The sequence below is a fragment of the Acanthopagrus latus genome, chromosome 4 (assembly GCF_904848185.1).
Source record: "Acanthopagrus latus isolate v.2019 chromosome 4, fAcaLat1.1, whole genome shotgun sequence".
Classification (NCBI taxonomy): Eukaryota; Metazoa; Chordata; class Actinopteri; order Spariformes; family Sparidae; genus Acanthopagrus; species Acanthopagrus latus.
In genome coordinates, this window is record NC_051042.1 from 9,436,963 (window position 1) to 9,460,060 (window position 23,098).

Here is a 23,098-nt window from a genome sequence, read left to right on the forward strand (position 1 = left end):
CTTTTGCAAAGTTGGGTGTGGTGTGTAAAACAACACCCAGGGCTGTGATAGTCTTGTTAGAAACACAATAGGTGGATTAAGCTGATGTAAATGCACAATTCCCTTCACTCAGACACGGCCTGCTCGCTCGCTCTGGCCCATACCTGCTGCACTGGAAAGGCATGGTTTTCTTCATGGTTTTCACAGTCTCCCACCAGTGTCAACACCAACACCCATATGGGAAATATTTGACAAACAGCACTCCCTGGTTTTGCTTTACTACTGTGTGTGAAGAAGCAAGCAGGAGCAAACAGGTTGCAAAACATTGTGACGCTGTGGCCTGACAGCAGACTCTTGACTTGACCTCAGTCAAGTTTGGTTACTTTTTGACTTGCAGCCCTCTAATTATACTATTACCACTACTGCTAGACCTACCAGCAATACTAATAACACTTCTCAAACTACTACTGCTGCTACTGCAGTTACTACTACTACCTCTTGCTGTGAATAACTACCAGTATATTAACAGTACTTAGAATTATTTTCCTACTTTTACTTATATTAATATTATAATTCAATATTTATATAGTATTAATCAAAAATAATCATACATCTGAGTCCAAATACCATGATTAAATGCAGATCAGGTATTACTGTTGCAAGAGAATCCCTCTAAATGTGTTGCCTGAGGGATACAGATGACTGGTTCCAGGCCAGCTTGGCTCAGAGTTCAAATGAGAACTTAAATGTTCCTCCTGCGTCCAGGTTAATGGTAGTCCGAGCTTGATCAGTGTCATTCCAGTGTTTATGGTGGATTAGTATCTGTAATCACCTCAGTCCCATGTTTCTATAGTATCCAGTACTAGGAAGCAGGTACGTGTCCAAAAGGCCCCCCATTTTGACCTCAAGTGACGGCATAGAGACATAGCCACTTCATTCATGTTAATATGAATGTCTTATGGGAAAATGCACCCAGAGGGAGCCAAATATTAATGCATTTTTTTTCCCAGACACGTAATGCATTCCAGGTGCGTGCAGTTGACAAATCATTTCTGCACATGTGTATTCTGTCTGAAAGACTGGCTTCGCTGTGAGCCTGTCACTGTGGGTGTCAGTACTTTTCCTCAGACTAAGAGGGGAAAATGGAACCGTGATAGTGTCTGGGCAGTTCACTGCAAGTCCACACATGCTTGTGCTGGAATGCCTGTCTCAGCTTGGGAGACTGACTGTGTGCTTTGCTCCACCGACACTACATAAATACATGAAATAAATGCTGACATTAGATCACTTACCAAAATAAAAGGCTGGCGCATTTGGCCAAGCCAGCACTCCCAAGTATTTACATTATCTCGTTGCATAACCAACCAATGGCTTCATGTTCTCCCAGAGCTGCTGTGTGGGAGGAGAGACTATACCTGAGGAGGCCAAAAGCACTTCCTCCTCCGCCCGTCTGCACTCAGGTGAGTGGGAAGTGTTACCTGGCCAGTACCTGCACTTATTCCTTTATGCCTTCTACACAAACGGCCTCTGTTCAACTCCGGAGAAAAAGGTAAATATCCATTTCATATGTTACACGTTGATCTCCTTATTAGTCCGAAATCTGCCCTTGTTTACTCTGGTTTCATTCATTTGTTCTGAGCGTAAATGGCAGCTCTGGGTACAGCTGTCTCGTCTTAAAGATCCTTATGACGCCTCCTGTTTCGTTAATGTTTTTGTATTAGTTATAACGGTAAAGAACAGCGTTATTTATGTGACATTAATTAGAGGTGATTTCCATGACAAGTTCGCTTACTACAGCCTGATTGATGTTTCGTGTCCTGGGGCACATTATTGAGCGAGGTTTCCTCATTTATTTAATTTCACCAAACGGCGTCCACTCCCTGTTTACTCTGTGGGTAACATGTGGATATATCCTTCTCTTAATATTGTTTTGCATCTGCAGTCGACAGGATTGAAATCATTCGCGACTGACACGGTGCTGGGGCTGTGCGGAGGCATTCTGGTTTACAGCATGAATGTAATGAGCTCTCCATATCTCTCCCTCTCTCTCACCAAGCCGAGGAGCGCGTCCTCGCAGCTGACAGCCGACAGGCAGTGTAACAGATAGTTGCGCCGATAAAGGGAAAGGAACCAGTTCCTTCTGGTCGCTGTTGTTCTGGGACATGTCGCAGAGGAGATATTTAGGATCTCCACAGGATGCGCTCAGTGGAGCGGCGTGTTTAAAATATGTGGGTTGAGGAATTGCGTCAAACTGAGGATTCAGTGCCGCTAATGTGTACAGTCGTTGCAAAAAAATAAAATAAAATAAAAAAATGTATTTAATCTTATATTGCTGGTTGCCGTGATGTGGTCTGCGTTTACGCGAGACCACTACAACAGTTGTTCGTGCGCTCATCTCACCCCGCGCCTACTGGAAGACCCCAGCGCGAGTAGGCGGCACCAGCTGGCCCAGTGATGCTCGAGTTGGAGAGCGCTGAGGCATTCAGGTTCCATAGGAAATACCACCGCTTACAAACTTCATACCTTACAAGACATAACAAACATACTCCCTATAGGCTTTATGTAAATACATAACTGTATCACCGCATCTGAAGAAGGATGGTGTCAGGTCAGTTGTTAGAATACTGTTGGCAAAACACCCTCCATTATTTTAGCCCCAGCTTGTTCCTCTGTGTATGAGCATCAAATTCAAGCCACGCTAATCTGATTTTCAGAAAAATGAATATTTTGTTTGATAATAATACAATTAATTGATGTTTGATAATATTATAAACAGCCATGTTCTGAAGGTCTCTCTGCAATACAGAACTGAACCATCCGGATGCTTTTAACCTGTTTCCAGGTAATCAAGGCAGCCAAACACGACACACTCCTCTCTCGAGAAGCAGGTAGATAACTGTTTCATCATGAGCCTGGATGGGAGAGTCTTGTAGGGCTTCAGAGAGGCACTGAATGTTCTTGAGCTGTTGTTGTCTTAGTCTATCAACTGCAGACTTGGATGAGCTCTGGCCAGAGAAGACAGAAAACTCATATTTCCATGTTTTCTGTAGGCAGTGAATGCAACACAATTCTAGACCGTTTGGCACGATTTTTGTTGGGCTTCCTCGCGCGTTACCACCGCACTTTGTGTGAGTGGAGAACCTCATTTAGACATGGAACGTCCTCACACAGAGGGGAGATGTGTTAGCATGGAAGAGTCTTTTTCTGACACACAATGTCATGTAGGCAGTATTTATTGAGACCTGAATTCGCTTCTGCAGTCATCTTATTGAGATTAATACCCCGTGGATACAGTCGGCTCAACGACAGTTTCTGTGAACAAATTGGACCGGGAACGGTTTGGCAGTAGCCTACCAGTCTTCCACAAGAATGAGTAAGTGATATCTTCCCGTCCAGCGTTTCCATGCAACAGCGCAGGAGGCTGTGAAGCCGCGAAGCACACGGAGGGATAGATGCTGTTGCAAAGAGCGACAGCACTGTAGATCTGGCTCTGGGGGAACCCTGAGAGTCTATTTAACCTCAATGGAGCGACAAGATGATGGAGATGCTGGGAGCTTGAAACAGCACGGCAGTGCAGAGGAACCTGGTAAGAGCGCTCCAGCCCAGATTTATTTCCAGATTTCGAGGAAAACATTTGAATTTGATCCTGAGGATTTGTGCGCACTCGCAAAGACGTGGCGAGGATATTAAGCTTTGCGTGCGTTTGATCTGAAATCCTTGTTGATTTAGTTGGATTAGGTGGATTGATGCGGCTGATGTAACGCGCACAGGTGCACAGGTGTTTTATTGACTTTTTACACCAAGGTGCGGACGGGTTTGACTGGCCGTTTTGACTGGTATACACATGGTGTTAGGTTTTTATTCTTTTACGTCCTGTTTTGTCACAAACCTTAACATTTAAGGGACCGTTAAGAGTGTATAATTGCCTTTATACACATATAACCTTGTTTCAGCTCACTCTGTGTTGAAGTAGCTATACAATTTCAATACAGTGAACATAGTTCATGTGTGATAAACAAACCCAACAACTTAATTTAATGTTGATTATTGGTTGATGAACTATTTTCACAGATGCCATTATTGTAGCATTTTACACGGAAATGTGTCTGTATCTTCAACTTTTTGCGAGTAATCAGATTTGGCATTGTGTTCAGGAATTTGCAAATGTGTATTCCGACTCTCTGCATGGGTAATGAGATTTGTAAATGCATCAACATCTCAAAGTGCACATGTGCAAAAAATTTGGAAGTGCCGTGTAAATTAAGGTGAACTGACTCAAAATCACAGTGAACCACAATCTTTTTGAACGGTTAATCAAACAAAGCAACACCTTACAAAAACATCCCATTTATTCAAGAATATATATATATATATATATATATATATATATTCAAAGCGCTGAAATGCCTCAAGACGGATGGCATCCCGTTGTCCCCTTGCTGAGGATGACAGAACATTTGCCTGGGACTGACATACTGTTGCTTAGCAAATCACAAATAGAACTGACTATTTGGCTGACTACTACTGTCTATGCTGATTACAGAGGAACATGAAACACATCTTCAGTTACTATAGTTATGTCCTACTCCACAGAGCTCTGTCAACACTATTTACTATCAGAGGCTGCTACTATTTTCACTACCGGTCCATTGATCCACTCAGTCTGATATGGCTTGCTGGAGGGACCTCGAAAAATATGTAAGGCTGATAAAACCATGACGGCAATGCAAATCCGCATTGACATCAGCAGAATGAGCACTAGTTAGCTGTTGGCAGGCTGTGAGTCCTGCTGAGTGTTAAGTTCAAGCAACTAACAACAGAGCTGATAGCACATTTTTCATGTGTTTCCCTGGAGGTTATAGTGACATGTGACTAAGTGAAACACACCATCGCCTTGAATAAATTACTGATTTCTTACGTTTAAACATACTTGGAAACAGTTGGGTTAATGTGTTGTAAATACACATCTCTGCAAAATATATGACAAGGGTCTAGTTATTTAAATACATGCAGAAATGTTTCTTGTTGTATATTTAAAGTGGAAGAGCAGATAGTGTACAGTGGGGTGTAGCGGTCTCCTGCTGTAAGAAACAAGATGTACGAAAGAAGTAAACCAAAAGAGTAAAGTGAGTAATTCTTTTTTAGATTTGTCACTACACATGGGACACTGTACATGAAACATGAAACATTTGATCCATTTTGAATGTAAATGTTATGTTATGCTCGAGTTGACATGAATCAACGCGGAAATAATGCTTAAGTTATAACACAGTTTGTCCACATATCCCACTCTTTTACTGCCCCATGAGCTCATTGATTCAAATCAAATCAAATCAATCTTTATTTATATGGCGCTTTTCATACAGAAAAAAGTACCTCAAAGTGCCTCACAGAAATAAACAAACAACAGCAGAAAAATAGAAACAGCAAAATAAAAAAAAAGGAGAAGATAGTTAAAAGAACCCAAACCCTCCCACCCCTTCAGACATGGACAGAGACATACACAGTGATACACACACTCACACATATGCACGGGGACACACACACTAATACACACCCATACAGTAGCTGTCACTAAAGACACATGGCTGGACAGCGAGACCTGGTGCATGGAGAAAGCTACCTTTCAGGAGCCAGCCACACCGGGAGAGATGTCGGGCCAAGGCCACAGGGAGCACCACCACAGAGACCACCCCAACCCGGGCAGACAGGAGGCCCCACACCAAGGTGCAGAGCCCTCTGGTCACCCGGGCCGGAGCCGTCCATGGGACAGCACCCCCTGCGGCCAGACCAGAGACCACCCCCAGCCCGGCAGGCCCCCAGGAGGAAACACTGGAGATTAAGAACTGACAGACTAAAACAGTAAAATAAAGCAAAAAGCATAGAAGCTGAAAACACGAGGGACTAAAACATAAAAGTATAAAGGCTAAAAGCACAAGGGACTAAAGGGTAAAATATGAGAGATTAAAACAGTAAAAGAAAAAATAAATAAATAAAATAAAATAAAATAAAATAAAAATGATTTAAATGAATAAATAAATAAAAGAATAAATAAGTAAATAAATAAATAAAAGTGCTCTGATTAGCATGGCATAAAGGAATTAAGAAGAATTTAAATTTCAATTAAAAGCCTGGTTAAAAAGGTGGGTCTTGAGCCTCTTTTTAAAAACCTCTACATTGGACTTTCCTTTTCCATACATTATATACTATAGTGTATGCCAGTGAGATGATTTATAGCTGTCCTCCTGAACAAGACAACATGTTCATAGGTGACTCATAGAACTGAGAAAAAGAAAACGCTTTTTTTGTAATATATGTTATGAATATTTGTGGTTGAGTTGTGCAAGAGTGTGCAGCTCATGTTACCCATTAACTCAACACAGAAAACCGATGCCATTACATCCTGTTAGATCTTCATTTATTTATGATGCATTCAGTGTACACTACCTCTCTATAACAAGTGGCATGTCCAAAGTGTTAACACTGACTTGAGCTGATCAATTGAATACTGCAGCAGGTATTAAAGTCATGGCTGCTGAAACATTGTTGTTCCCCAGATCCCCAGCCCCAGTTCTCAAGGCAACAAGCAAATGACTGCTCTAGGTTTTTTTCATGAAGATGTTATCTCTTCGTTGGAAGTCTCTGTTTAATCTGTCCTCCAATGGGCATGTACATTAGAAATGGCTGATTATTCCATGATCTGTGTAAAAAAAAGTTAGAAATCCTCACCTGTTGACAATGCTAACACACTCAGTGTGCATGTTTAAATGGAAATGAGAACCTTATACATGCCAGAGTCATATTTCAGACAGGTAGGCTAGTGGCAAGATTTACAGTGACAACATCTTTTATTGCCAAAGCAAACCTAATATGCATACTGGGTGCCGGCTGTCTTCCCAGACGTTTGTCAGATTATATCTATACCTACGTAATTACAGATAATTGGGAAATCAAGCATTCCTGCGTGTGTGTGTATATATATATATATATATATATATATATATATATATATATATATATATATATATATATATATATATATATATATAAATGTATATATATACAGTTTGGCAGGTCACGGTTCGATTCAATTCTTGATTTTTACATTTATTTTTTTTAAAGCACAGGTTGCTGTGCCATTTTTAGACTAGACCTTTATCCAATATAATATCTGACCTTTGTTCGCAACGTACCACACTACATTGTCAAATTTAAAACAACATAATGTAACAATAACTTATATCTTCAGTCAGGTGGAAACTTAATAGCTTGCAAACTGTAGCTTTTTTGTCGACAACGCGAATGTTGTCAACTTAACAGTGAATGATTGGGAGAGGAAGGAGGAGCGAAAGCATAGTAGCAGTAGCGAGAGCAATGAAGTGTACAATATAGGCTGCAGTTTGGCTGTGAGTAAAGGCGACGGCTCCTCCACATACAGCAAAGCTCCCTGGTATTATTTCCCGACCAGCTTAACACGTGAAAGGGGTTCCCCCCCGAAGGTAAACACAAACTTCGGCCCTGGAGGAAATCATCTCCCCCGTGCTTGCCGACCACGGTCCGGGAGCCAAACAGGAATGGTGTAACACCATGCTGTCGTTTGGCTGGCTGTAGCTAATACCTACTGGCTTAGCTAGTCGCTAAGTTAGAGGAGGTTGACTCGCAGCACTTCAACATGGTTATGTGTTTTTTTCTGCTCGGCAAGCCGACCTGACGTGATGTGGAGGCGTGGCAATATAAACAATTCCATTTTTTGACATTATGACGAAACTGTGACAGGCCTTTACAGCTATAAAAGCTTCAACTCTTTTGGGAAGGCTTTCTACAAGGTTTAGGAGTGTGTTTATGGGAATTTTTGACCGTTCTTCCTGAAGCGCATTTGTGAGGTCACACCCTGATGTTGGATGGGAAGCCCCGGCTCTCAGTCTCTGCTCTTACTCATCTCAAAGGTGTTCAGTTGGGTTGAGGTCAGGACTTTGTGCAGGCCAGTCAAGTTCATCAACACCAAATTCTCTCATCCATGTCTTTATGAACCTTGCTTTGTGCGCTGGTGCACAGTCATGTTGGAACAGGAAGGGGCCATCCCCAAACTGTTCCTACAAAGCTGTGAGCATGGAATTGTCCAACATCTCTTAGAATGCTGAAGCATTCAGAGTTCCTCTCACTGGAACTAAGGGGCCCAATCGCTTCCACTTTGTTATAATACCACTGACAGTTGACTGTGGAATATTTAGGGCTGAGGAAATTTCACGACTGGACTTGTTGCACAGGTGGCATCCTATCATAGTACCACGCTGGAATTCACTGAGCGACCCATTCTTTCACAAATGTTTGTAGAATCAGTCTGCATGCCTAGGTGCTTGCTTTTATACACTTGTGGCCATGGAAGTGACTGGAAGACCTGATTTCAATTATTTGGATGGGTGAGTGAATACTTTTGGCAATGTATTTATGTAAGAGTTTATATATATATATATATATATATATATATATATATATATATATATATATATATATATATATATATATGCATGTATGTATATATATATATATATATATATATATATATATATATATATATATATATATATATATATATATATATATATATATATATATATATATATATATATATGGGCTGGGAGGAGAATTCCCTGTCCACTGTACATACTGGTGCACACCTGCGCAAATATACTGTCAATCTGTGATTGATGGACTTTTTAACATATCGCCCAACTGTAGAGCATTACTATTGGTCATATTAATAATTTCAGAGAAAAGGGACTGCCTCACCCTTTGAATTCTAAATTGTAGAGGTGAAATCTCTCTTTATAGATGTCCTGAACCTGGAGCGTAGTTTTACATCACTGGCATCCTGGCTTTCTACACTCCCTTTTTTGAGCTGTAACCAGTTTGGCATTCCTCCATTCCTGCTTGCCACAATCTGAAACTGTTAACAAGATGTTTAACAAAAGCCAGAGGCAGAGCTGTTGTGGATCTGAAACCCTGAACAAATAACCAATCATAGAGCTTGTTACATCAGCTAATTTGCATTGTTTTACCTGGTTTTACCAGCTCAAGGACCAAAGTGTCACAAAAAGGCTCCACTGAGAGGCTAAATGAATGAGCAAATGGAATAGCTAATAGGAAAAGGAAAAGCAGCCAGTAAAAGGAAATACAGATAGAAAATTGCCCTTTTAAATGCCTGATTAAAAGCTGTATTCTTAATTCAGTTTCTGAATCCAGCAATTATTTTGTTCTTTTAAACTGTATTTTCAAAGAGATTTTTAAATTCCATCATTTGTTTGTCAATTTATATTAAATTGCATTTGCAAAATCTATTTTTAATTCCTCTTTTTATTGGCCATTAAAATATAACGTTAATGAGTTACCTTGTAATGTAGTCTTTTTATTAACAGATTCATACTTTGATTTGTAAACTAATTCATTAATGTCTAAGGGGCAGCTGTGGCTCAGGGTCTTGTTATCAGAAGGTCGCTGGTTTAATTCCCCTGGTCTGCATATCAAAGTGTCCTTGGGTAAAATACTGAAACCCAAAAACCACTGTAACCTACAAGATTAAACTCTCAGTGAACCTCTCAGTGTATGAACAACGGTGACTGAACCAAAGTGTTGCATACCTACAAGTTTATATTTAAGTGGTCTTGGCAAAATGGCCAACAGTTCATCAAGATCTCGAGGATGTATATTAAAAAGTGTAGCATTAAACTTTGGGCTCTAATGTTCAAGTGAAATGATCTTAAAGACTGTGGATGTCAGAGGGTAAGGTGAAGGCAAATGTATTGAAACAGAATAAATATCTGGTCCACCAAAATCACACAGCAATCATGTAGACTCCTGATATTAATGTAAAAAGAAACGACAGCCAAGCTGCTCTCAGTGTGAGCACAGCGTACTCAGCAGGATTGTGTATTCACATATGCTTTTGAAAAACTGGCAGTGTAAGAGTCCTTTGTCGGTACCATATGTTTGCAGAAACGACACATTGCTTCAGGTAGGTCCTTCGGCTTGCCACTTGTGTCCGATTTAAAAATTTTGTAATTTTGTCCTTTTTTGAAACTAGCTCCTCCATAACTGCACTGGATGAAAATGTCTGCAGCGCAGTGGGCTGGGAGGAGAATTCCCCGTCCACTGTACATGCTGGTGCACACTTGCCCAAATATACTGGCTTTTTAACATATCACCCAACTGTAGAGCATTATTATTGATCATTTTATTAATTTCAGAGAAAAAGGACTGCCTCGCCCTTTGCATTCTGAATTGTAGAAGTGAAATCTGTCTTTATAATCACGAACCTGGAGTTTAGTTTTACGTCACTCTCTACACTCCCTTTTTTGAGCTGTAGCCAGTTTGGCATTCCTCCATTCCTACTTACCACAAGTTGAAACTGTTAACAAGATGTTTAACAATAGCCGGAGGCAGAGCTGTTGTGGGTCTGAAACCCTGAGCAAATAACCAATCAGAGAGCTTGTTACATCTGCTAATTTGCATTGTTTTACCTGTTTTTACCAGCTCAAGGGCCAAAGTGACTTGCATTTATTTTCTGAAGCCTCGAACTTTAAGATTATTTTCAGGTTTTACAGAACAGTATTAGAGATTTTCAATGTGGTCTATATTACTGAAGTGACTATTTTGTGATATGGTGAAAGATACATGCCTGTGTTTATATGAGGTACGCAAGAGGGCTTCAGACTTGTAATGCCAGTCCTAATACATCACATCACATTAGGGCTGGGCAATAAAAGATCTTGATAATTTTCAAGATGAAATTTATTTTCGATACAGTTTTTTTTTGGAATCCGTTCTCCTTTATCTAAAACTCTCCACCATCAACCAATTGCACAGCAGAGAAACAAATGCAATTGTGATAGATGCATGTTTCCGTCCCCTCCCTCTTACAACAACTCAGAATGACTGTGTCTAGCCAATACAAGAAAATGAGCGGTCCAACTAGCGAAAATGGGTGCGAGGCAATTAACAAAGGTGAAGAAACTGAACCGAAGAAAGGTCATACCACTTTGCTTATTTGGAAATAGTTCGGCTGCCTGAAGTCAGACAAAGGAGACACCAGCGTTAGGTGCAAAATGCGTTGCCGACCACAAACCTCCTCCACCATCTCAACAGGTACCATCCCAAACAGTACTCTGAAAGCATGACTTTGTGCTGTCATGCTAGCGTTAGGCTCCCCGCAAGTAGCCAACAGATCAGCCCCACTACTTCTACTCGTCAAACTTCAATTCGATAACCAAAAATCGCAGCTGCTTTTTCAGCCATCACCCTATATGAGAAGAAACCGAAGCGATGCAAAGACATAAACAGCACAATTACTCACTGTACCACTAAAGATATGATGCCTATAAGTACAGTTAATGACTGCCATGGATGCTAAGTACACTCTGTCTGGGTGAAAACATTTTTTTTCCAAACATCAGTCCCCCAGCTGTACGCAAAGGTGGAGGAGAAGCTGAGAGATGTCATGCACTTTGCGACCACCGCTGATATGTGGTCTGGTCACACGTCCAAACCACATCAGGTCTTACAGAACAGGAAGCTGATGAAGCTGAACCGAATAACTACCTGCAAGCTCAAGAATGTGCAATATTCACAGAATACAGTAGAATAATCATCCCCAACATTTAACTATTTTACTATTTTCTTTAATCAGTGTTCAGTTGAGAATACTACCTCTAAAATGTTTGAGACACGTTTGAAACAAGCAATTTGTTTGGTATTTTTATTCAGTGTTTAACATAAAGCCATTTGGCTGGTTTGTTCTGTTAGTCATCTATCCATTCTGACAATAAATAATTGTATTTTATGAACTATAATTAATGTTTCAGTTTGTTTGGGGTTCTGTCCTGCAGAGAACACTCTTAAAACTGTAAATTCAACATTATTATTATTGTTAAATATATATTGTGATAATTATCAACATCAATCGATATAAAAAAACATATTGTGATAACACTTTTGGCCATATTGCGCAGCCCTACATCAGGTATTTCAATCTCCAGGGCTAAAACAACCCTGTTGTGTTCTCTTGTGCTTACTGTATGCTTCACCTGAGTCACCATCCTGTCTGAACTTGTAGTTACGTCTTAGCTTAGCAGTCAAGAGCCAAAAAAAGGTGCCAGTGATTCTTTTTCAAATTCATTGTGATGCTTTGATATACAGTAGTTGCTACAAAGTTATAAGCAACATTTTCAACCTGCTTCATAAATATAGGCCACACATCCCATAAAAGTGCATTGCTTTTTTTATCCTATTTCTATTTTTTAAATGTATGCTTTTCCTTGTTTTTATCCTTGTTGTATGCTAGTTCTTGTTTATTTTGTTGTTTTTCGTGGTGCACGGGTGGCTCTGTGGGAGAACCCTAAATTTCGCTGTACCTCCACAGTGCAAGGCTATTCTATTCTATTCTATTTTATTCTATAAAATGACACCAGTATGATGTAGGGCTGTGCTAGAAAGTTAATACATCAATATATCACAATATCTATTTTTATGTTTTAAATGTTGTGAATAGCCTACAACCTCCACTTCTGTAGATGTCACAGTATGGCAAGTTGTCTTGAATTGCTGTGTGCCATTTCCAACGGAGTGCATGAGTGAGGCAGAGAAGCAGGAAGCAGCATGGCCCAGACAGCTGACAAAATAGGGTACATTCTGATATAAGTAAACATCTTTGGTACATTCACAAATCCAGTGGTGCAGCGCTGTGGGATGTCACCCAGTGGTCTGCGTGTTAGATGTGTTGCGAACCCCCGTGGATCAGTTTGCCAAAAGGCAAAGCTTCTACCAGCATGCTGGTCCACTTGAATTATCAATATAATGTGAAGTGATGTATTAAGACAACCCAGATCAGACGCAGCAACATGTATTTCAGCTCTGTATTTAGATTTTCAGTGAACTATGCGGAATATCTTAATACATCATAATATCATTGTACTGCAGTGTATCATGATATAATAATATGACAAAACCATGTATCGTGATGTGTATAGTATCGTGAAGTCCTTGCCAATTCCCAGTCCTGGTGTGATGATTCAAGTAGCCCCTTCTATTGGATTTTATTTATTTTTTTTTATTTGCATGCAAAAAGGGGAAAATCACAGTCAAGTTAAATTTAGCTTTTTGTTTTGAACCAGGCAGCTGCACGCATAAGCTTTTACCAAATGAAAATAAATGAAGGCCCGGAAGGCCTCCCTACTGTGGCCATATTTTCAAATCATGAAATACTGTCTTATATACTTATATACTATAATTGCATGAAAAAAATCATGAAATGCTCACACACAGTTTTTAATTACATGTGACAAATTATGAAATGCTGTCTTAGTTAGTTATGTCTTAGTAGGGAACTTTCTCTGCAAAAAAAATGTGCAACCAGCCAAATCATACACTTTGTGTCTTATTGCGACTTTTGAGTCCTGGCTGTTCCACGACACTAACTGGGGCCGTGTCTTTGGCGATATGTTTTATAACTGCGGTCGTGATCTCTTCTCATGTTGGCCTTTTTTCACATGTGACTGATTTAGCAAACACAGAAGCCAACAAAGTCATTTGCTTCCAGGGTGGTTCCCTTGATATTTTCATTGGTGTAGGTGGAGATGTGGACATGCAAAGTTTGCGGCATTCTTTGTTTTGTAGTCGACAACATTTCAGGTGGTAGAACAAACAAATGTATTACTACCTCTTGTGGCAATGGTTTTGTGGCATATTTTGCCGCATTTTGGTCAATGTCTCCCTTGCAAAATCAAAATAACTACCAGAGGATCGATCCAGTGCTGTTGTTTTTATTGACACTCAGCGCACTTGGACTCGTCACCTTTTTTGCTCTCTCCATGGTCTCCTCCCTCAGCTCCTAATACAAAAACACATGGAGAGTTTTCTGTATGAGTGCGGGAGTGTACTGTCTGCTATAAGTGGGTATTAGGAGAGAAACTCCAAAGAAAATTACATGCTGACAGCTTTGAACATTCACATGACAGTTTTTACTTGATGTATGCAATATAGTCTTTCAATATATCTCATGTGGCACAAGCCTCGATATATTGCATATATGCTTTCAAAATCCACTCGCCAATTTTACATGTCACTACATTACTACAATACTGCATTTTATTAATAACAGCAATACTAATGATTGGTCATATGTTAGTGAGCCTGCAAGGGATCTCATCTTGGTATACTCTTTAAACAGCCAGCAGCAGTGACAAGGACTGCAGTTCAGAGGAAATTGAGCATTCAGTCTCTCAACAGATTTTAGTTACACCTAATAGCAGGTATAAGACATATGAAAGTGGTATTTTTATGTGATCAACATTTGATACTTGAGATTTTCATCTAGCTATTACCACTACCCTGTTTTTAAGAGCGAGAGACAAGAAGCATAGATTCAGAATTCATATGCTAATTATGACAATAATTTCAAGCAAAAGTCTAACAGGATAAAATGTTGAATAGTGGTGGTGATATGACCTAAAATCAATTCTAAGCACAAATGATCCTATTTTATCACATTATTGAATACACTTAAAGTGGATACTTTTGGCATTGGCATGGTATTGGCAGTGTAAGGGAACATATCTTAAGAAAAAAAGATTTTAAAACTAATTTTGTTTTATGGCTTTAAAAAGGGATAAAAAATAGGTATAGGCTGGCATGTCATCTGCGAGGAGTCGGCTACCAGATAATGCGGTTAATTAGAAATGGAATTATGCAGGTCATTGTAGTGTGGGGGGTAATAATGGAGTGGAAAATTTTAGAAGGGACACAAGGTTCTGCAAAAACAGGGGGAGAGCACATTAACCAAACGAAAGAGAGGATGGAAAACAATTGATTCCGGTGCACTACACAATAGTTTATAACAAGTATTTCTTCACATAAAAAGGCCACAGGCGATTATGAGCTACACACATTGAAATAGTCCATTAACAACAGGAAGCTAAAAGCCTATCGTGACAGCCAGACCAGGTAGAATAGCGGCTCAGAGGTGGTGGAGATCTGCCGCTGTGCCATGTGCTACAGGTGCCTCGGCTGCTCCCCTCAGTCAGCGTCCCGGAAGTCACCTGAAAATAAAAACGGCCAATGGGATGTCCACACAACACACGGACTACAGTGCAGCAGGCACAAACACACACCAGTAGTGATGTTCAATGACACCTAGTCTATGTAATCCACTGTAAATAATCAATTCTTTAGGAAACCTTACCTGAATAAATCTAGGCTTTTTTTGCCTATGTGAGATTATCTCAGAGATGCACATATTATTACTCCAGGCTGAACTCAAGCAACCATTTGTTGAAGCATGCATTTATTTCATTACTTACTTCATAACCATATTTATTCATTTGAACAACTCCAACAGCAACCGTGCTTAGCGCTGCTTAAAGCTCCACATTTTCTGCCTCTGTACCTGGACAGTGCCTGCCTGCAGCACCGAAGGACTCCACCAGAGACGTCTGTCTTGCCCTAGCAGCAGCACCTGACACTGTGCCGTCCTCTTCTGTTTGCCTCATCAAAATTGCCTCGTATTCTGTGTTGTGGTTTAATCTGAGGTGTTTCACAAGGTTTGTTGTGCTGCCACAACTCCTTACTTTTTTTCCACAAACATCATAAATTGCATCTTGGCTGTTTGTGGAGCTGAAATAGAGCCACACGTGACTCCGTTTACACTCTACCATTGTGTCTACAGACTGAAACTGACTGACTGAGCAGTGTGCTGCTGCGCTTACGCACTACACACTTACCAAGGCAGACGAAAAAGTAGTTCGCACCAACTGCGAAACATTTAGACACGTCACGTTGTAACACTCTGGGTTTTTCTTTCATTCGATCGGTGCTTGCACTGTCTTGCCTCGTCTCCAGCCCACTTGGCGTCTCTCGATCTCTTACTTCCATCTCCTCGTGCCTCCCTGGCGCCTCCCTGGCTCACTCGCCCCCAAAGTCCATGCCTCTCCACCTATATGTCCCATGATGCCATTCTTACTTCCACACCAGACCCTCTCTCCTCCTTCTGATTGGGTTGGTGGCTGTCTGTTAGGGAAAAGGGCAGAACCTCCCAGGTGCTGCTACTCAAGAATAAGGTGGTGTGTTCACAGGCCACACACCACAAACCATACACATGCAATAAAGATTAAAGTTCAAAGTTCAAAGTTGGCTTTATTGTCAATGCTGCAATATGTGCAAGACATACAGAGAATTGAAATTCTGTTACTCTCTATCCACAATGAGTGTAAAAAAAGTAGAAGTAAAAATGAAAAAATAAAGATTTAAATATAGATTTTGGGGTCGGGGGGGGTCAGCAAGGTCCAGAGTTTGTGGGGGCAGCGGGCGGAGAGGGAAGGGGGGGCAGTTCTGGGAGAGAGTTCAGCATCCTGGTGGCCTGGTGCATGAAGCTGTCCCTCAGTCTGCTGGTTCTCGCCCGGAGGCTCCTCACCCTCCTCCCGGATGGCAGGAGACTGAAGAGATGGTGGTTGGGGTGGGTGGGGTCGCCCGCAATGCTGAGTGCTTTGCGGGCTAGGCGTGTTTTGTAAATGTCCTGGAGGGAGGGGAGGGGGGTACCGATGATCCTCTCAGCTGCTCTCACTATGCGCTGCAGGGTCTTCTTGCAGGATGCAGTGCAGCTGCCGTACCACACAGTGATGCAGCTGGTCAGGATGCTCTCGGTGGTGCCACAGTAGAAGGTGCGCATGATGGGGACTGGTGCTCTGGCTCTTCTCAGTCTGCGGAGGAAGTAGAGGCGCTGCTGAGCTTTCCTGGCCAGTGATGCGGTGTTGCTGCTCCAAGAGAGGTCCTCAGAGAGGTGCACACCCAGGAACTTGGTGCTGCTCACTCTCTCCACAGCAGCACCATTGATGGTCAGTGGAAGGTGCTGGGTGGGGGCTCTCCGGAAGTCGACAACAATCTCCTTCGTCTTCATCACGTTCAGAGAGAGGTTGTTGTCTCTGCACCACTTGGCCAGTTGGCTCACCTCGTCCCTGTAGTTTGACTCATCGTTGTTTCTGATGAGCCCCACCACAGTCGTGTCGTCCGCAAACTTGACGAAGAGGTTGCTGTCGTGTGTTGGTGTGCAGTCATGGGTCAGCAGGGTGAACAGTAAGGGGCTGAGCACGCATCCTTGGGGAGCCCCTGTGTTCAGTGTGTTGGTGCTGGACACGCTGCTGCCGACCCGGACTGCCTGTGGTCTTCTTGTTAGGAAGTCCAGCAACCAGTTGCAGAGTGAGGTGTTCAGTCCTAGACAGTCCAGTTTCTGTATCAGCTGCTGGGGGATGATCGTGTTGAACGCTGAACTGAAATCCAGGAACAGCATCCTCACATATGAGTCTTTAGAGTCCAGGTGGGTGAGAGCTGAGTGGAGGGCGGTGGAAATTGCATCGTCAGTGGACCGGTTGGTCCGATATGCAAACTGGTACGGGTCCAGGGAGGGAGGTAGGCTGGATTTGATGTGTTTCATGACTAACCGCTCGAAGCACTTCATGATGATGGGGGTCAGTGCCACGGGGCGGTAGTCATTGAAGCAGGATGGAGAGGCCTTCTTTGGAACCGGGATGATGGTGGTGTTCTTGAAGCAGGTAGGGACAACAGCTTGGCTCAGGGAGATGTTGAAGATGTCTGTGAAGACATCTGTGAGCTCCTCTGCACAGTCCTTCAGCACGCGACCCGGGATGTTGTCTGGTCCTGCAGCTTTCCGTGCGTTGATCCTGGAGAGGGATCTCCTCACGCTGGCTGGGGACAGGGACAGTACCTGGTCGTCTGGAGGGGGTGCTGTTTTCTGTGCAGAGGTGTTGTTGTCGGCTTCAAACCGTCCGTAGAAGTGGTTCAGATCATTCAGCAGAGTTATGTTGTTATCACAGGTCTGTGGTCGAGGCTTGTAGTCCGTGATGGTCTGTAACCCCTGCCACAGGCTCCTTGTGTCTCTGCTGTCGGTGAAGTGGTGAGTTATCCTGTTGCTGTACTGCCTCTTTGCAAACACAAAAAATAAAACTATTAAAAGTACAACACAAGTAAAAGCATGCAATCATAAAACCCAATAAAATATAAAAAACAAAAAACAAAACAAAAAAAATAATTCCTTCAGATTCTTCAGTACATATATGATATGAGTCTGGACAGATACGACTGTAACGGCAAATTGTCTGGCTGGCAGAGGCAAACAGCCACAAGAAGGTAATTCAAGTTAAATATCAGAACATCAGGTAATGCACTAAGAGTTATGTATTCCAATTATTACAAACACGAAAAGGTGAGGCACATTAAACTGATTAAAACTGTTATAAGCTGAGGTAAATTGAAGATCTCCATCAATTTGTTAGAAATTAACTCTCTTTGGGATTTAGACGATTAACGGTGTGTCTTCAGTGTACTGCTGAATGTGAATTCTTCTTTGGTCAGAGCTTCAGCACAGACTAAGGAAGGTGCTTTTGTCGTGTCTGAGTCGTTTGTGCTCCCAGGAGAATATTAAGTATTGCCTCATAAATCCTCTCTTTAATAATACTCTCCAGCCTTAGCTTCATTTGCAAGGTAATGATATCACACATATTCAGTTCAGTTGATCCTATGGAGTTTAAGTAAATGAGCAGACCTTACAACTCATCTCAATCATTTTTTCTGAAAAGTTCTTAACTGTATTGATATTAGGAGTTTATGCAGGATATGGGGAGGGGCTGCTGCTTTTCATGGTATAACAGACAAGTAAGATTTGAAGTAAGATTTTTTAATAACCTGGTTAAAACTGCTTGTATTAATGTCAACTTGTCAACTGAGTATCCTCAAAGTAAATGTTAAGAAAAACAACTGCCTTCACTGTCTTACCCTGTAGATTATAACAAACCTATGAATGTGATATTCAAATGTTTGTTCAGTCCTCTTATACAGACAGGAATAGAAATGAGTTGTAAAATAATTTGTCATTGTCACAACTTTCTCGTGCACATAAGTAAATATTTCTCAGGTCAGGGTGTGACAATTGTCCAAATCAAAGATTTACTATGATTTTCTAATTTTCTTGAGATCAGAAGTTATTCATGTCATAATCACAGAATAATAACTGTTAACCACTTATAATGAGAAATTATGTTCCCTTTTGTCACTTATAGCCTAATGTTTAAGAGATCAATAGCGCAATGCCCATGTGCATAGATGGACAAATATAGCAATTGGCTTAAAGCTGCAGTCTGGAGTTTTGAGAAAACTTGAATGAGCACAGCTCCCAGGTCCCAGCCCTGTCTTCAAAGCCCCTCCCCACAGAGGAGCCTGCCGCACACAATCACGCCTGTAACCATGGTAACAAAGGAAGCGAGGTAACCAAGATGTCACATTCAAAATAACAACAACAACAACATGAGTGCCTCATGCAAATCACTGTCATCACATAGATAGACGGTAGATAGACAATTACCAATCATGAGTCATGAGTGAATCATGAGTAACGAGTAACAACAAGCTACAAAGCTCAACTGAAACATTGTACGGCCATAAGCGTTACTGCGAGTATTGCTATTACCACCATAGCCTTGTGGTCAAAGCATAGAATGAAACATACATCAAGCAGGGGTCCTTACTTGTCCAGCACTCTTGAGTCCTTACGAATCCCGCAGCTCCCTCCACCTCTGAAATGATGCTCCAAAATCTATCGTTTTCTCTCTGGCTCATTCCAGTTCTTTCTTTTTACACTGCTTTTCTTCGTCAGTCTTCTTATTTCTTCTCTTTGACAAGGGCAATGGTGGGGAATTCCTCGGCTCTGTTGTTGTTGTCTGTTCTCCGCCATGGTTTACAGTTTGGGCTTGAATGTATCTGACCAGGTAAGAGCAGGCACTGCGTCTGCATGGGGGAGGGAGGCTGCCAGCAGCGTATGCATGAGAGTGATTGACACTTCTCAGACACTCACCTAGGCCCTGATCGGTTGTATTGAGCAGAGCGGTGGATTCTTGCAAATGGAAGGGTGGAGCCACAGACAGTGGACTTTTACACAACTGACCACATCTTATTCTACTGTCAGATCATAATGATAATTTTAGCAAATTTTACAAAAAAAATAGTCACAGATAATATAATTTTCCAAGTCATGAAAATCGCAGTTTCTTCAGGAAAAACCCAACCCCACCCGCTCCCATCATCCTGTGTGGCTCCCCAGTTAACACTGTGGAGCCCTGCCACTTCCTGGGCACCGTCATCACCCAGGACCTAAAATGGAATTTGAACATCAGATCCCTCATCAAGAAAGCACAACAAAGTATGCTCTTCCTGCGGCAGCTGAAGAAGTTCAACTTGCCAAAGACGATGATGGTGCACTTCTATTCTGCCATCATTGAGTCCATCCTCACCTCCTCCATCACTGTCTGGCACGCTGCTGCCACTGCTAAGGATAAGAGCAGGCTGCAGCGTATCATATGCTCTGCTGAGAAGGTGATTGGCTGCAACCTTCCATCCCTTCAGGACCTGCACAGCTCTAGGGCCCTGAGGTGTGCAGGTAGGATTGTGACTGACCCCTCCCATCCCAGTCACAGTCTTTTTGAGACTCTGGCAGGAGGCTGCGGACCAAAACCTCCTTAACAGGTCCCAGGACCCACACCCCCACTGACAGTCTTGCACTCATACCCACCACCGCCCTTGAATCCTCACAGAATATGGACAATTTTTATAATTTTTAACAATCTTATATTTTGTACCTATTTTGTCATTCCTTGTACAGCTCTCCCATCTTAATTGTACAGCTCTCCTGTCTTAATTTATCAATCATCCCACACTTACGTCTCTCTCTGTTTGTTTATATTGTTTATATTTGTTTATATTGTATATTTTATAAACTATAATATATATGTATATGTTGTTTGTTTATTGTCTTCAATGCATGCACCTTATTAACCGAGACAAATTCCTTGTTTGTGTAAAATCCTTCTTGGTAATAAATCTGATTCTGATTCTGATTCTGATTCTTCACTCAAAATATCAATAGAAAAAACCTTTTAGGAAGGGCTTTTAGTACAGCAGTTTGTAAAATGGGCTTTTAATTAGGAATGGCCAGTGCAATCTTCAAGATAACAACCAGACTGCCAATGCCAACTATATATTTGTGATTGCCTAACAGGTACTCCTCCCCTGGCTTGTGAGCACTCAGGCAGCCTGCAGCAGGAGGGGCCTGACATGATGATGAGGAACGACAATTACCTGCCAGTTCCTGGTGAAGACAAGAACCTGGATGTGGACTTCAACGGCACATCTAAGAGCAAAGAGTCCATAGTAAGTCACTACATCCCTGCTATTATTCCATTATTGCTGGGTTATGGAAGGTGGTATAACACAATGACGGAGGGGAAAGATTTAGCCAAAGCATATGTAATGTACATTTTATAGATCGATTGATGATAATCAAAGGCAAACTCCATATAGAAAGAAATGGATGGTAGTAAGAGCAACTCAACATCATCAGTGTTCTGCACACAAACACATGCGTGTGAGTCACAGCAGTTCAGCAAAGCAGCAGTAATGCACTACTCCTGTAGTACTGTGTCTCAGCTGTAACAAATAAGTAGAGTGAAGTACGATCATCATAGCTATGATAAAACCCACAACCAAACTGATGGGTCAGGTACCCCATGGCAAGCAATAATAAAATAGTGAATTGACATATTAAGGTGTAAATAACTTAATGACAAATTAAAGACGCGGCAGCTATACTAATAGTACCACAGCACAATCAGTAACACATGAAACTGGGCACATGGACAGACACAGCTCCAGTGTTTTTCAAATTAAATCCAATTTGCTGGATGCCCACAACAAGGAGTAAGAGAGTTGTTCTATAGCGGTTGACAGCAGAAGTAAATGCTGATAATGAACTCCGAAACAAAGAAAACACGAATTGTGTCTAGATGGTGCAGATAAATAGAAAACCTCCTGTGGGTAAAAATAGAACATGGGAGCTGGGGGCTAATATCTTTGTGTTGCCATGTCTTGTTGCTATGAAGTGTGACATCCAAGAGCAGGACCGACTGTCATCACTCAGTGTAGGCATGAATAGGTGCCCACTGATAGATGACAGTTACTTTCGACACAGTCATTCCCATTTAAGAGAGTTCCTGTGTGGTTACTTGTGTTTGAGTTGAGTTAGCATATCTTAAATAAATGGCCTTACTGCTGTGTGTTTGGGCATGTCAGAACATAGTCTTAACCCTCCTGTTTATTGTGCTTAAGTTAGTAAAGCTGTGACTCTGGCAGAGTTATGACCATATGTTTACCGCCACTGAAGAGGAAAGTATTGATTATAACAAACACCTTGAATGGTCAGCTTGGACACATCCTTGATGATGAACGCAGGGTCAGGGGGTGGTGGTCTTGGATCATCAGACACCCTCGCCTGGATGACCCAGCCGGGGTTGATCACTCCCCGACTTGTGTCCAAGTGGCATACTACACCGTGGATCGCCCCTCTAGATCCACAGCCACCTTGAGGTTTTCTCTGCTGCCTCACTGGTGGTTTTGGGTGGTTTTCCTCTCCTGTAACCCCTGATGCCAAGGAGACTGAGTGTCCGGTGCAGGCTCTGCCCTGGAAATCCCCTATAGCCAACCTTGATTGATTCACAGCTGGCCCTCCAACAATTCAGCCTGCAGGCCCCTACCAGCTCAAGATACTTTTCCTTCTTCCACTCATAGGCCACCTCAATCCAGTCTTCCCAGGGGATTGTTAGTTCCACCAGCACCACTTGCTTTGAACTCTCAGATGTTAGGACCATATCTGGCCTGAGTGTTGTGCTTGTGATGTGCTCTGGGAACTTCAACTGCCTCCCAGGGTCTACCTTCAATTGCCAGTCACACACTGATGGTAACAGCCCAGTTGGGACCTTTTGCCATGAGTTAGGTTTCTCTCCATCCCTGATGAATGCAATGTTCGGCCTTCCTGGGGGATGGTATCTCCTCTGCTTGATTCAAGTGCAGATGACATCAGCTACTGCCTTCAGCACTTGGTCATGGTGCAGTCTGTACCTTCCCTCTCTCAGGGCTTTTGGGCAGCAGCTTAAGATGTACTCCAGAGATCCTCTTCCAGGGCAGAGTGGACATGCTGGTGTTTCTGCCAACCCCCCCTTTGACCAGGTAATCT

At 42.0% G+C, this 23,098-nt stretch overlaps 1 protein-coding gene across 4 annotated transcripts in view; it reads left to right on the forward strand.

Moving 5' to 3' along the window:
- The first annotated feature begins 1,434 nt into the window (after positions 1-1,434).
- ano1a (anoctamin 1, calcium activated chloride channel a) overlaps positions 1,435-23,098 on the forward strand; it is a 77,549-nt gene continuing 55,885 nt past the window's right edge. For 2 of the 4 annotated variants that reach the window (XM_037095134.1, XM_037095135.1), the window contains exons 1-2: positions 3,068-3,565; positions 21,089-21,240. In XM_037095134.1, coding sequence (XP_036951029.1) covers positions 3,502-3,565; positions 21,089-21,240 — 216 coding nt within the window. In that variant the 5' untranslated portion in view covers positions 3,068-3,501. Of the gene's footprint in view, positions 1,529-3,067; positions 3,566-21,088; positions 21,241-23,098 lie in introns of those variants that run through there. The other 2 variants (XM_037095137.1, XM_037095136.1) reach the window with 2 other exon arrangements.